The 16,348-nt window shown below is 44.5% G+C and overlaps 1 protein-coding gene across 1 annotated transcript in view; it reads left to right on the top strand.

Moving 5' to 3' along the window:
• LOC139583769 (cadherin-6-like) overlaps window positions 1-16,348 on the top strand; it is an 86,005-nt gene that overhangs the window by 35,416 nt on the left and 34,241 nt on the right. The window contains exon 2 of the mRNA XM_071415215.1: window positions 3,328-3,763. Coding sequence (XP_071271316.1) covers window positions 3,527-3,763 — 237 coding nt within the window. The 5' untranslated portion in view covers window positions 3,328-3,526. The remainder of the gene's footprint in view (window positions 1-3,327; window positions 3,764-16,348) is intronic.

Here is a 16,348-nt window from a genome sequence, read left to right on the forward strand (position 1 = left end):
GCTGAAGACTGGAGGTATTAGAAGGCTCTGAGAAGTGACCGCGGAGACCACATTGTATTTCCAACTACACTGCTGAGTCCTACAGCAAATCAATAGCTCCCAGTCCCCCATGCTCCCTCACCATCGTCAATTAAGGAAATTCATAAAGTCAAGTGCGTGGGGACTTGGGAAAGAGAAGGATGGAAAGAGAAGGAGGGTGAGAAGGAGGGGAAGAGAGGGAAAGAGAAGGAGGGAAAGAGAAGGAGGGAAAGACACGGAGGGAAATAGAAGAGAGGAAATAGAAGGAGGGAAAGAGAAGGAGGGAAAGAGAAGGATGGAAAGAGACGGAGGGAAATAGAAGAGAGGAAAGAGAAGAGGAAATAGGAGGGGAAGAGGAAAGAGAAGGATGGAAAGAGACAGAGGGAAATAGAAGAGAGGAAATAGGAGGGAAAGAGAAGAGGAAATAGGAGGGGAAGAGGAAAGAGAAGGAGGGAAAGAGAAGGAGGGAAAGAGAAGGATGGAAAGAGAAGGAGGGAAAGAGATGGAGGGAAAGAGACGGGGGGAAAGAGATGGAGGGAAAGAGACGGAGGGAAAGAGACGGAGGGAAAGAGAAGAGAGGAAAGAGAAGGAGGGAAGGAGGAGGATGGAAAGAGACGGAGGGAAAGAGACGGAGGGAAAGAGACAGAGGGAAATAGAAGAGAGGAAAGAGAAGAGAGGAAAGAGAAGGAGGGAAATAGAAGAGAAGGAAAAGAACACGCTCATATTTAGATTTGAACCAGAGCTTTCCACGTGAGAGTTACTTAGAGAGAGATTGTGAGTGGGCTATGGGTTCGGGTACTCTATGGATCTGTCCCAAATGGCACCCTATTTCCTACATACAGTAGTGCACTTCTTTTGACCAGAGCCCTATTGGTTGATTATGGGCCATGTTCAAAAGTAGTGCATCATAGGAAATAGGATTCCATTTGGGATGTGACCTATATTCCCGCCCTGGACATTATTAAATGGATGACAGGCTGTCACTCTCACCTGCTGTCTGTTGTGACCAATGGGTTCTTATTCCCCTGCTGAGGCAGGCAAAGGACACATGCAAAGTGACTCCCGCATCGCAAGCGTCCGAAAATCCCTACGATAATGAATATCAGCTGAAGCGCATACAGCAGGCAAATTAGAGGAGAGGAGCTTTGACATAGGCTATAATAAACTGCAAGGCATGAGGGAAAAGAGAAAGGGGGACCTAACCCATCAACTTTTACCATTTACGTTTTGCCTCATAAGGGGAAAAGAGGGTTGAAAGCAGGGAGGGAGGGGGTGGGGGGGGGGGGGGGCAGGGAGAGAAGCCTTGGCTTGGATGGCTAGAAGGAGAGAAGACAGGTAGGGTAATGGATGGGCTAGACACACACACACACACACACTCGTATGCTCACATGCTCACACACTCGCTGATAAACACACACACACACACAAACACACACAGCTCCTCTCCTGACTGTCCTGCTGACTCTGCTCTGACAGGACATGTCTACCTCTCCTTCACACCCTCCATCTCTCCCTTTCTCTCTATCCTCTCTCTCTCTGCCTAGTCTGACCCTCCCTCTCTCTCCATCTCTCCCTCCATCTGTCTTTGCCCACCCTACCCTGACCCTCCCTCTCCCTTCATCTCAATCTCAGCTTCTCCCTCCCTCTCTCTACCCCTCTCAATGTGTCTCGACCATTCTGTCTTTCCCTCTCTCTTTCTAGCTCAATCTCCCTCCACTTTCTGCATGCAGGTCCAGATACTTTATCCTTTTCGTCCTGTGAAAAGCAGAGCTGCCGTATAGGGGTCTGCATCTCTCTATCTGAGCTGAGCCTGTGTGTGTGTGTGTGTGTGTGTGTCCCAAATGTGACCCTATTCCCTATATAGTGGACTACTTTTGACCCTGCTAGTTCCCAGTGTGTCCACTGATAACCCAGTGCCTGCACCTCAACGGTGCCATACCGTCGGTCTGGATAGCACCCAGACAGGAATAAAGAGCATAGGAGAAGTATACATGTCCTCCCTCATGGACTGTTTTTTGAGTGAGTGAGTGAGTGAGTGAGTGAGTGAGTGAGTGAGTGAGTGAGTGAGTGAGTGAGTGAGTGAGTGAGTGAGTGAGTGAGTGAGAATGTGTGTGGCAGTGTGTGATCTGTGCTTTCATGACAGGACCCCATTTTGTGGTTTGCAAACAGCCATTTTGGACACTGCGTCACAGTGCTAGAGGCGTCACTACAGACCCTGGTTCGATCCTGGGCTGTATCACAACTGGCTGTGATTGGGAGATCCATAGGGCGGCGCACAATTGGCCCAGCGTCATTCTGGTTAGGGGAGGGTTTGGCCGGGGTAGGCCGTCATTGTAAATACGATTTTTTCTTAACTGACTTGCCTAGTTAAATAAAATATAATAATAAAACAGAGTATCTTTATATTGATCTCAAAGTAATAAACTCAGGTTGACATTGCTCAGGGTCTCCAATGACAGCCTGCTGGCTCTGATAACAACGTGTTCCCACGCAGATTGTTTAAAGAGATACAACAAGCTAAACATGCAGACCTGGCAGTCTATTAAATGTTAATTTAGTTTCTTAACTGAGATATGATGTGTGGCAGTATACACAGTAAACAAAAGTATACAAAACATTAGGAACACCTTCCTTTCGCCCTCAGAACAGTTTCAATTCGTCAGGTCACGGGGTCTACAAGGTGCCGAAAGAGTTCCACAGGGTTGCTGGTCCATCTCAATTCGAATGCTTCCCACAGTTGTGTCAAGTTGGCTGGATGTCCTTTGGGAGGTGGACCCTTCTTGATACACACAGGAAACTGTTGAGCGTAAAAACCCCAGCAGAGTTGCAGTTCCTGACGCAAACCGGTGCGCCTGGCACCTACTACCATACCCTGTTCAAAGGCACTTACATTTATTTTTTTCCCATTCACCCTCTGAATACCACACATACACAATCCATGTCTCAATTGTCTCAAGGCTTAAAAAAAATCCTTATTTAACCTGTCTCTTTCAACTACACTTATTGAAGTGGATTTAGCAAGTGACATCAATAAGGGATCATAGCTTTCACCTGGTCGGTCTATGTCATGGAAAGAGCAGGTTTCCTTAGGGTTTTGTATATAATAGATGTGTAGGATTCCAATTATGCCCTGTATTGCTGTGTCAAAGTGTGAATGGAGAATTAGACTCATTATGTTGACTCCTATTTCTTTAAAGAGGCAATTGGAAGTGTCATTTCTGAGAGCGATGCTACAGAATCCTACATTTTATCATAGTAGCAAACTTGTCTAACAGTACTGACATCCTAACTGTGTGTTCTATGTTCCAGATGCTGGCTGGACCTGGGCCCTAACGGCAGACTGATGGCCCACGCTGCTGCAGACCCACACCCAGACCAGGAGGAGTGACCCGATAACTAAACGTCTGACTAAAGACCACTGATCATTTCACACTAACACCCAGAGGGAAGAGACCATAAACTACAATCAATCTGTGGTTGAAGCTTTGTAACTACTGACCTGGCAGTCATGTTGAGAGGCAGAACTGTCCCTCTCCTGCTGGTCCTCTGGGCGTACCTGTGTTCCCATGGGGACGGGCTGCGGGCCCTGAAGAGGACTACAGGGGGTCGGCGGGGGGCGGCGTTGACGCTGACGGGGCAGGACGCCAACGGAGTGCCTCTGAGACGCTCCAAACGAGGATGGATGTGGAATCAGTTCTTCCTGCTGGAGGAGTACACAGGGTTGGATAACCAGTATGTTGGAAAGGTACAGCATGATGTTAACTCTCTCTTTCACTCTTTTCGTTTTTTTTCTTCATTATAATGAAAAATGTGATGTTGGTTGGTTGAATAAGACATGCATTTGTCAGTAATAACACTATTTCTGCAGTATAATCCATACACCTCACATGTGATCATTTCCCAGAGTGAATTCTGGTCGGGATACTATATCTCACCGTTACACCTAGACAATGATTTGGGTCAATTTAGCATTTTCCCCACTAATGGCCTACTATAAGATTGGGAGAGGGAAAGCTGATCCTGAAGCTGTACCTAGGGGAAAGCTGTACCCGTAGCACTGCCTCCTAGGCTGAGTCAAATGTAGAGTTGTCTGATGTGTTTAGTGCTGACTGTCAGCAACTATATGTGGTAGCTCGGCCGACGTCAACTCCAGTTAGAGTATCAAAGCATCCTACGGAGGTAGCGGACTAGCGGAGCCCTACAGCCAAACACACAGGCTTCTTACAGCCATTATTTGTCCAACAAAAAACACAACTTTGACCTAGATAGCATTGCGGAGAGTATGCCTACAAGGAAGAATATTAAAAAAGCCCATGCATGACATGCTAGTCAAGATATCACTCTGTCGTACTACGTACTGTAATTGAGGAGACTGTTAAAGTGAAGCATCCCAGCCATTTTAGGACGAGTGAGTGAGGAGGAAGAAAGTGAAGATTCTTTTGTGAGGATTGGGATTTGTCCCATTAAAAGTAGCGCACTATATAGAGAATAGGGTGCCATTTGGGACGCACACATGAATGAATAGGGCATTCGTGACCGTGACGTCAGTCCCTCCCTCCGTCCGTCCAGAGGACAGAATCATCCAACCCAAATGAGATTCCACAACATAACGTCGTCCCCAAGTGAGACTTGCAGCCTTGCTTCTAAAAGGATTACACAGCTCGTGAACGAACGAAGCAGAGGAGAGGAAGAGCAAAAACGAGAAAATAGAAGAAAAGCCGGTTAGACAGGAAGAAAAAAAAGAACACAAAAAAAGACAAGAAATAAAGACAAGAAAAATAATAAAAGAACGTATAAGACGTTCAATATCAAAAGTCAACCACTGGAGCATAATCAAAACACTTTATCTCCTTTGAGCACTGATTGATGTGGAGGCTCATCTTTTACTGTGTAAAGTCCTAATAGACAGCACTCACACTCACAGCAACAAACCTTTGAGCTGCGGTGCGGCCGTGGGGATGGAACAAAAACATTTTCTCCAGTCGTTTCATTCTGAACAGAAACACTTTTTTTCATTCTATTCCACTGTTCCGACTAGCAAAACAACGTTCTGAACCGGTTCGAACCCCCCAAAAACGAACGGTTTATATCGTTCCTTTCTCTTCCTTATGAAATGTTTTTTTTTTCATATTTAGCTCCTTAAATTACTTCACCAATCAGTACGGATATAGCTGGAAAGGTAGCTGTTTACATGCGTGATGGACAGACAAGTGTAGCTTATGGTGCAAGATGCGACTTACATTTTACGGGTGGGGAGAGAGCGAGAAAGGATTATTAAGGAGGCGGCTTGAAGCGCTGGGCATCGTGTTATGACATGCATTATCTGAATTATGTCCACAGAGCTATACCTAGGAGGAGCTTTTTTATATATGCGTGACCACGCTACTTCTTATCACACTGCGTACACTGCTTGCTCAGCCACACCAGTGTGTCGGAGGAAACACTGTTTGACTGATGACTGAAGTCAACTTGCAAGCGCCCGAGCGTGCCACAAGGAGTTGCTAGAGCGCAATTAGCTAAGGAAAGCCCCCTGGCCAAACCCTCCCCTACCCAGGATGACGCTGGGCCAATTGTGTGCCGTCATATGGGGCTCCCGATCAAACCCAGGCTGTAATGGCGCCCGAGCACTGTGATGCAGTGCTTTTGACCGCTGCGTCGCTCAGGGACTGAGGAGCGGCTTCTATGGAGGACCTTTGAATGTCTTTTGAGCTTGAACTAGCTAGCTAACAAGCTTGTGTGTGCGGAGCGGCACCAGAATTAAAAACAAGTCTTACCTTTTTGTAGTTAATAAATTCAACGGAAAACGTGACAACAAGGCCTAAAGTATCATTAACTAGCATTGAAAAAGTTGATCAATTATTCTCTAGCTAATTAATATATATCTTCCTATCTTCTGAATCACACTTGTACAGTAGCCTATGGTTCGGAGGGAGAAGGGGCATGTAGCCTAAACACGCACACACACTGGCAAAGATTTTCAGCTTGCAGGCAGACACTGGAATACGTTTCTGAGTGACAAAGTGGGGGCTTTGCATAGGTGCTTTTTTGACAGTGTTTTTTGAGGGACGAGAGAAACATTTCTGGAACGTAAAATATTGTTATTAACCGGTTCCCGTGCTTTTCAAATAACGGTTCTGTTTCGGAACAGTATGGATCACTTTCGTTCCAGGTTCCGTTCTGTTCATTGAAAATGTTTGTTGTTTTCGGTTCTGTTCCCTGAACCAGATCCAACCCCTGGTACAGACACACTCAGAAATCTAATTGCCACAGTTGGAGGTTGTTCGTAGTATCTCATGCTCGTTAGTGGCCGAGAACTTGACTTTGAGCGAATCAGAGAGCACAATTCTCCACGTGTGGGAGCTGACAGAAGTGACATGAAAAAGGTAAAAAGAGGGCACTTTTCCCAGTGTAATCCACCCCCTTTTCATCAAAATTGTTCTAACTAAAACAATAAAGCTGTAAACTGCATATTTTAAGTCTAGATATAAAAGTAATGGGGTGGTAAGTGCAGCATAACGCACACAACACTAAATGCTTTACCAAGCTAGCTATCTAGAAAGACAATGAAGAAATATTTTCATTCACTCTCCATTATCCCATACTGCCAGTGCCAGTTTGCTTGCTAGCTAATGTTAGCTAAACAGTTAGCATCTCAACAGCTAAAAGGGCAGCTGCTTCATTAAAAAACAAATCCATTGTGATTTAATTATAATGTTGCTAACTACGCTAGTTATCTAGTTGTGGCCATCTGGTTACTATCAACAAGAGTTTTCTACAAATTCTAGCTAGCTAGCAGCTTGCCAGTTAGCTTACATTAGCTACAGCAGGCACAAGACTACCATACAAGACTGCCACCTTGTGGTCTGCAGTATTTAAGATTAAACTGTTCTATGTGAACAACAAAAAATTTACTGCCGGGGCCTCCCGGGTGGCGCAGTGGTCTAGGGCACTGCATCGCAGCGCTAGCTGCGCCACCAGAGATTCTGGGTTCGCGCCCAGGCTCTGTCGCAGCTGGCCGCGACCGGGAGGTCCGTGGGGTGACGCACAATTGGCCTAGCGTCGTCCGGGTTAGGGAGGGTTTGGCCGGTAGGGATATCCTTGTCTCATCGCGCACCAGCGACTCCTGTGGCGGGCCGGGCGCAGTGCGCGCTAACCGAGGGGGCCAGGTGCACGGTGTTTCCTCCGACACATTGGTGTGGCTGGCTTCCGGGTTGGAGGCGTGCTGTGTTAAGAAGCAGTGCGGCTTGGTTGGGTTGTGTTTCGGAGGACGCATGGCTTTCGACCTTCGTCTCTCCCGAGCCCGTACGGGAGTTGTAGCGATGAGACAAGATAGTAATTACTAACAATTGGATACCACGAAATTGGGGAGAAAAGGGGGTCAAATTTTAAATATATATATTTTTTTTTTTTACTGACGACAGTCTGGGCAGAGGTGCTAAGTAGCCTACCTATCAGCAGTCAGATTTCTTTGTGTGTCTGACCCTTAAATTAAGAGCCTTTCTACTGAAGATAGACACCATTTAGGCATTAAGCCATGGAGGAGTGTTTCACTTAATGAAGCCTTTCTGAGCGATGTGTGTTATCACACAAATACACACAGATTCCGGGACCTTTGCGCACGCGTGCACACACACACGCACACACAGTCTTGTACAGCTAACTTTGTGGGGACACCAATTCAGTCCCATTCAAAACCCTATTTCCCCTAAACCTAACCCCTAACCCTAACCCAAAAACCTAACCTAAACCTAACCTGACACTAATTCTAACCTTATCCCTAAACACATTAGAAATAGCATTTGACATGTCCCCAGTTGGTCAAATTTTTTTTGTTTACTATTCTTGTAGGGACTTCTGTTCCCCACAAGAATAGTTAGACGCACACACACACACACACACACACACACACACACACACACACACACACACACACACACACACACACACACACACACACACACACACACACACACACACACACACACACACACACACACACACACACACACACACACACACACATCACAGGCTCCAAATCGGAGCAACACAAAAGGGAAACCTTTTGTCATTGAGGTTGACTCTATCTGAGTGAGGGAACACAGCACAGAACAATACCATTTTTGTTAGAGAAGGAGAGAATTAATTGGAAATAACACAATGGCAGGTTATAAACAAGGGCTGAGTCCCAAATGGCACCCTAAGGGCCCTCGTCAAAAGTATTGCACTATATAGGGACTAGGGTGCAATTGTGGATGCAGCCAAGGGGTTGCTTCTCTTGCTTTAGACACACAGATAAAATTATGAAACTACTGCAGTTGAATTAGGTCCTCCTCTTCCCCCAGCTTTCCCCTTATCCCTCCTTTAAAAGTTATCCTATAAACGCCATCTCCGGAGTTACTTTTATGATTTCTTTATTGGGTTCTGAAATGCTAACAAATTAAATCAGATGAAATCTCTCCCGAACAAAGGTATGAATAAAACAAAGGCAGATGAATGAAGGAGATGCATGAAAGGATGGAAAAGGAGAAAAATAAACGACTGGAGAAGTAAACCATAGCCCAGTCAGTGTTACTGGTTTCATGTGTCCCTAATAGCACCCTATTCCCTACATAGTGCACTACATTTGACCAGAGCCCTATGGGCACTTCTCAAAAGTAGTGCAGTAAATAGGGAATAGGGTGCCATTTGGGACGCATTTATTGGTTGTTGTCTTGGTGTGTACGGGCCGGGTGGTTGGTTTTCCTGGAGGAAGAAAAGAGAATCATCGTACAGTGAGTCTCATTAGCAGTCGAGCCGCATATCGTACCTCAGAGAGCCTGGGCTGTCACTGGGGGAGAGTTTGTTTGCTTATTTCATTATTTTCCTGCTTTACCAAAGGGCACATTCCTAGTGAAAATGGTTAATGGCCTGTGGTTGAGGAGTATTTGTGCTGTACGATCATATCTCATAAAGTATTTACAGACCCTGATAGGCCCCAGTGGTTCGCTAGGCCTGGTGGGTATGGTCTCTTCCCGCATCCCAAGCAAGCAGTTATATTCTATCTATATTCTCCCCCCGAGCTCCCCTCTGCTCCTCTCCCTTCACCACCCGGCCCTGCTTACCCCACAGTAATGGGCCGGAAATGAATGGAAAGAAGCAAATTAGAGGCATAATAATGCACAGGGTTAGGCTGGCATCCCACCCCTAGTTAGTCTAGCTGTGTTTGAGTCAGTGTCTGCCTGAAACATACATAGCATGCGTCCCAAATGGCACCCTATTCCCTACATAGTGCAATGTGTTTGACCAGAGCCCTATCAAAAGTAGTGCACTTCATAGGGACTAGGGTGTCATTTGGGACAAACCCGTAGGCTATGTGGGGAGCAGTCCAGCCTCAGAGTCCCCAAGGGGGGGGGCTCTTCTCTGTTCTCGGCTTCTTTTCATGCTCCCCCATCCCCAGCTGCTCACCTTGGCATAGAGAGGGGTATGAGTTTGTAATATGGCACACACAGAAGCTCTTTCTGTATCTGTGCCATGGCAACGCCTCGGTCTCCGGCGGCGACCTGGAGCACACATTTGCTGTGTTTGTTGATTAAGGCGATAAGCCCCTGTCTGCCTAGTGTATGTGAGTGTGTGAGTGTGTGAGAGAGAGTGACAGAGAGACTCACATATGCCCTGGCCGTGAACAGATTAACAGGCCCAAGCCCCACTAATGCAACCCCCCCAAAGCCCCATCCTGTAACCTGAGAGGTAATGTATCAGATGCTCAACATGCTCTGCTCACACCTACTGTAATGGTCCGGGCCTAAATCACACGAAAACAACACTAGATACTATGGAACACAAAGCTTTTACTATCTCCTCCTGGAATATACAAGGTCTGAGGTCATCTGCCTTTGGCCTAAAGAGCAGGAACCCAGACTTCATCAAAGAAATTGTAAATACAGACGTGGCATCCTACAAGAATCATGGTATAGAGGAGACGGACCCACTGGTTGCACTCTAGGTTACAGAGAGCTGGTAGTCCCATCCACCAAACTAACAGGGGTGAAACAGGGAAGAAACTCAGGAGGTATGCTAATTTGGTATAGAGCAGACCTAACCCACTCTGTACTACCTATATCCCCCAATAGAATCCCCATACATTAACGATGACAGCTTCTCCATCCTAGAGGGGGAGATCTACCATTTCCAGGCCCAGGGACATATACTGTACTAGTCTGTGGCGACCTAAATGCCAGAACTAGACAAGAACCTGACACCTTCAGCACACAGAGGGACAAACACCTACTTGGAGGTAACAGTATTCCCTCCCAAATATGCCCCCCCTAGACAAAACTATGACAAAACAACCAACAAAAATGGGTCACAACTCCTGCAGATCTGTCATACGCTGTGTCTGTACATAGTCAATGGTAGGCTTCGAGGAGATTCCTATGGTAGGTACACCTACAGCTCATCCCTTGGCAGTAGTACTGTAGATTACTTTATCACTGACCTCAACCCAGAGTCTCTAAGAGCATTCACAGTCAGCCCACTAACACCCCTATCAGATCACAGCAAAATCACAGTCTACCTGAACAGAGCCATATTCAAAACTGAGGCATCAAAGCCAAATGAACGGCACAATATTAAGAAATGCTATAGTTGGAAGGAAAGTAGTGTAGAAACCTACCAAAAAACAATTAGGCAACAACAAATTCAAGCTTTTTTAGACAACTTCCTGGACAAATCATTTCACTGTAATAGTGAAGGTGTAAACTTGGCAGTAGAAAGCCTAAACAGTATATTTGACCATTCTGCTTCCCTATCAAATAAAAAACTGTCAAGCATACAATCTAAGAAAATTAACAACAATGAGGCCTGTTGTGTTGATGGTATTCTTCATGAAATAATCAAATATACAGACCACAAATTCCAATTGGCTATACTTAAACTCTTTAACATCATCCTCAGCTCTGGAATCTTCCCCAATATTTGGAACTAAGGACTGATAACCCCAACCCACAAAAGTGGAGAGACATTGATCCCAATAACTACCGTGGGATATGTGTCAACAGCAACCTTGGGAAAATCCTCTGCATTATCATTAACAGCAGACTTGTACATCTCCTCAGTGAAAACAACGTGCTGTGCAAATGTTAAATTGGCTTTTTACCAAATTACTTTATGACAGATAACGTATTCACCCTGCACATCCTAATTGACAGAAGAAAAAAAACGAACCAAAACAAAGGCAAAGTTTTCTCATGCTTTGTTGACTTCAAGAAAGCGTTTGACTCAATGTGACATTAGGGTCTGCTATACAAATTCATGGAACGTGGTGTTGGGGAAAAACATACAACATTATAAAATCCATGTGCACAAAGTGTGCGGTTAAATTTAGCAAAAAATATACTTTTCTTTCCACAGGGCAATAGGGAGAGACAGGGATACAACTTAAGCCCGACCCTCTTCAATATATATATAAACGAATTGGCAAAGGCACTAGAACAGTCTGCAGCATCCAGCCTAACCCTACCAGAATCTGAAGTCAAATGTCTACTGTTTGCAGATTACCTAGTGCTTCTGTCCCCAACCAAGGAGGGTCTACAGCAGCACCTAGATCTTCTGCACAGATTCTTTCAGGCTTGGGCCCTGACAAAAAATCTAAGTAAGACAAAAATAATGGTGTTCCAAAAAAGGACCAGTTTCCTGGACCACAAATACAAATTCCATCTAGACACCGTTGCCCTAGAGCACACAAAAACTGATATATACCTCTGCCTAAACATCAGCGCCATAGTTAACTTTCACAAAGCTGTGAACGATCTGACAGACAAGGCAAGAAGGGCCTTCTATGCCAACAAAAGGAACATAACATTTGACGTACCAATTAGGATCTGGCAAAAAATACTTGAATCAGTTATAAAACCCATTGCCCTTTATGGTTGTGAATTCACTAAATGGGACAAACCAAATTGAGACTCTGCACGCAGAATTCTGCAAAAATATCCTTTGGGTACAACGTAAAACACCAAATAATGCATGCAGAGCAGAATTAGGCCGATACCCGCTAATTATCAAAATCCAGAAAAGAAGCGCTCAATTCTACAACCACCTAAAAGGAAGGGATTCCCAAACCTTCCATAACAAAGCCATCACCTACAGAGAGATGAACCTGGAGAAGAGTCCCCTAAGGAAGCTAGTCCTGGGGCTCTGTTCACAAACACAAACAGACCCCACAGAGACCCAGGACAATCATGACCCAATCAAATCATGTGAAAACAAAAAGATAATTACTTGACACATTGGAAAGAATGAACAAAAAAAACAGAGCAAACTAGAATGCTATTTGGCTCTAAACAGAGAGTAAACAGTTGCCGAATACCTGACCGCTGTGACTGACCCAAAATTAACGAAAGCTTTGACTATGTACAGACTCAATGAGCATAGCCTTGCTATTGAGAAAGGTTGCCATAGCCTGTCTTCTCTTGAGAGCCAGGTCTGCCTATGTGCATACTGTCCACAAAATGAGGCGGAAACTGAGCTAAACTTCCTAAACTCCTGCCAAGTGTATGACCATATTAGAGACACATATTTCCCTCAGATTACACAGACCCACAAAGAATTTGAAAACAAATCCAATTTTGATTAAACTCCTATATCTATTGGTTGAAATACCACAGTGTGCAATCATAGCAGCAAGATTTGTGACCTTTTGCCACAAGAAAAGGGCAACCAGTGAAGAACAAACACCATTGTAAATACAACCCATGTGTATGTTTATTTATCTTCCCTTTTGTACTTTAACTATTTACACATCGTTACAACAGTGTATATAGACATAATGACATTTGAAATGTCTCTATTATTTTGGAACTTGTGTGAGTGTAATATTTAATGTTCACTTTTTATTGCTTATTTCACTTTTGTTTATCCATTTCACTTGCTTTGGAAATTTAAACATATGTTTCCCATGCCAATAAAGCCCCTTGAATTAAATTGAGAGAGAGAGAGAGAGACAGAGAGACAGAAAGATTAGGGAACTTTAGGAATGTGTCTCTCCTGTGTGTGCATGCATGTGTGTGGTGTGTGTCTCCTGTGCGTCCCTCTGCGTTATGGGGTGTGATGAGGTCGGGCAGTGACGAGGCTGTTGAACATCTGTCTGACAGTGTTACAGGGAGCAGGACGAGATGTCTGAATAAGATACGAGGGGCCCGTCCCAAATGGCATCCTATTCCCTATATAGTGGAATAATATAGTGATCTGGTCAAAGTAGTGCAGTGTATAGGGCACAGGGTGCTATTTGGGACACAGCTTAGGCCAATACTCCTACAATCCTCTCTCTCGCTCCTCTTTCCTCTCCCCTAACTGCTGTCAGTCAGAATCGTTTAAGACTTCTCTCTCCCGCTGAGTCAGCTGTGGAATCATATTTTTATCATTTCGTTGCTGTAGTTACCTTCTTTGTTCCGAATTCTGTCAGCAAAATAATATTCAAATTAGAGGAGAAAATAAATTCAGCTGCAACGCGAGTCCAAAATTTGAAAAAGTTTATATGAATTATATGAAAGAAAAAAAATACACACTTACTTGATTCATTCCCAACATGTTATTCTGAAATATATGTTTAACATTCAAGTGTGAATTTATTAAAATCTATTACAGTTTATTTTGAATTTACAATTGTTGCCAGGAAGGCTAGTTGTGTCTATATGAGTCAACTAAGTCCCTATGGGCCCTAGTCAAAAGTAGTGCACTACATAGGCGATAGGTTGCCATTTGGGACACACTCAGACTATTGGCGGAGACCACAGGGCTAAAAGGGTAACTGGCTGGTTGGACTAAGGGTCTTGTATAAAACCATAAGCATGCCCAATAATGCTGTGATACTCAAATGGCAGCCAAATGTGTCTACCATGACATTTGCTGTGCTAATAACATACATACAAAATAATACAATATTCCATCTCCCATCTCCTTAAAAATGATGTGATGTAAAAAATAAATGTTTAATGTATGAATAAATATATTATTATCATTCATAAATGTTATGATTAATGGATCTTGCAGAGTTTATTTATTGATATACAGTATATCTTTATTTTATTTTTGGGGGTGGGGTGGGTAAATCAGATTTAATATTTTGCTGATTGATTGTGGCTTCTATCAGTGTAATTGTCTGCATCATTTCGAATCCACAATATGTTTTGGGTAAATATATATATACAGTACCACTCAAAAGTTTGGACAGACGTATTCATTTATTTATTTTACTATTTTCTACATTGAAATAACACATATGGAATCATGTAGTAACCTAAAAAGTGTTAAACAAATCAAAATGTATTTTATATTTGAGATTCCTCAAAGTTGCCACCCATTGCCTTGATGACAGCTTTGCACACTCTTGGCATTCTCTCAACCAGATTCACCTGGAATGGTTTTCCAACAGTCTTATGCTGAGCACTTGTTGGCTGCTTTTCCTACACTCTGCGGTCCAACTCATCCCAAACCATCTCAATTGGGTTGAGATCGGGTGATTGTGGAGGCCAGGTCATCTGATGCAGCACTCCATCAAATGTATTTATATAGCCCTTCTTACATCAGCTGATATCTCAAAGTGCTGTACAGAAACCCAGCCTAAAACCCCAAACAGCAAGCAATTCCGGTGTAGAAGCACGGTTGCTAGGAAAAACTCCCTAGAAAGGCCAAAACCTGGGAAGAAACCTAGAGAGGAACCAGGCTATGAGGGGTGGCCAGTCCTTTAGAGATTACAACAGAACATGGCCAAGATGTTCAAATGTTCATAAATGACCAGCATGGTCAAATAATAATAATCACAGTAGTTGTTGAGGGTGTAACAAGTCAGCACCTCAGGAGTAAATGTCAGTTGGCTTTTCATAGCCGATCATTAAGACTATCTCTACCGCTCCTGCTGTCTCCAGAGAGTTGAAAACAGCAGGTCTGGGACAGGTAGCACGTCCGGTGAACAGGTCAGGGTTCCATAGCCGCAGGCAGAACCGTTGAAACTGGAGCAGCAGCACGGCCAGGTGGACTGGGGACAGCAAGGAGTCATCACGCAGGTAGTCCTGAGGCATGGTCCTAGGGCTCAGGTCCTCCGAGAGAGAGAAAGAAAGAGAGAATTAGAGAGAGCATACTTAAATTCACACAGGACACCGGATAAGACAGGAGAAGTACTCCAGATATAACAGACTGACCCTATCCCCCCGACACAAACTACTGCAGCATAAATACTGGAGGCTGAGACAGGAGGGGTCAGGAGACACTGTGGCCCCATCCGATGATACCCCCGGACAGGGCCAAACAGGCAGGATATAACCCCACCCACTTTGCCAAAGCACAGCCCCCACACCACTAGAGGGATATCTTCAACCACCAACTTACCATCCTGAGACAAGGCCGAGTTTAGCCCACAAAGATATCCGCCACGGCACAACCCAAGGGGGGGCGCCAACCCAGACAGGAAGATCTCGTCAGTGACTCAACCCACTCAAGTGATGCACCCCTCCTAGGGACGGCATGGAAGAGCACCAGTAAGCCAGTGACTCAGAGAGACTTAAAGGTTGAGACCGAGTCTGCGTCTCTCACATGGGTAGGCAGACCATTCCATAGAAATGGAGCTCTATAGGAGAAAGCCCTGCCTCCAGCTGTTTGCTTAGAAATTCTAGGGACAATTAGGAGGCCTGCGTCTTGTGACCGTAGCGTACGTGTAGGTATGTACGGCAGGACCAAATCGGAAAGATAGGTAGGAGCAAGCCCATGTAATGCTTTGTAGGTTAGCAGTAAAACCTTGAAATCAGCCCTTGCCTTAACAGGAAGCCAGTGTAAGGAGGCTAGCACTGGAGTAATATGATCAACTTTTTTGGTTCTAGTCACGATTCTAGCAGCCGTATTTAGCACTAACTGAAGTCTATTTAGTGCTTTATCCGGGTAGCCGGAAAGTATAGCATTGCAGTAGTCTAACCTAGAAGTAACAAAAGCATGGATTCATTTTTCTGCATCATTTTTGGACAGAAAGTTTCTGATTTTTGCAATGTTACGTAGATGGAAAAAAGCTGTCCTTGAAACAGTCTTGATATGTTCGTCAAAAGAGAGATCAGGGTCCAGAGTAACGCCGAGGTCCTTCACAGTTTTATTTGAGACGACTGTACAACCATCAAGATTAATTGTCAGATTCAACAGAAGATCTCTGTTTCTTGGGACCTAGAACAAGCATCTCTGTTTTGTCCGAGTTTAAAAGTAGAACGTTTGCAGCCATCCACTTCCTTATGTCTGAAACACAGGCTTCTAGCGAGGGCAATTTTGGGGCTTCACCATGTTTCATTGAAATGTACAGCTGTGTGTCATCCGC

Source organism: Salvelinus alpinus, chromosome 8, assembly GCF_045679555.1.
Source record: "Salvelinus alpinus chromosome 8, SLU_Salpinus.1, whole genome shotgun sequence".
NCBI lineage: Eukaryota > Metazoa > Chordata > Actinopteri > Salmoniformes > Salmonidae > Salvelinus > Salvelinus alpinus.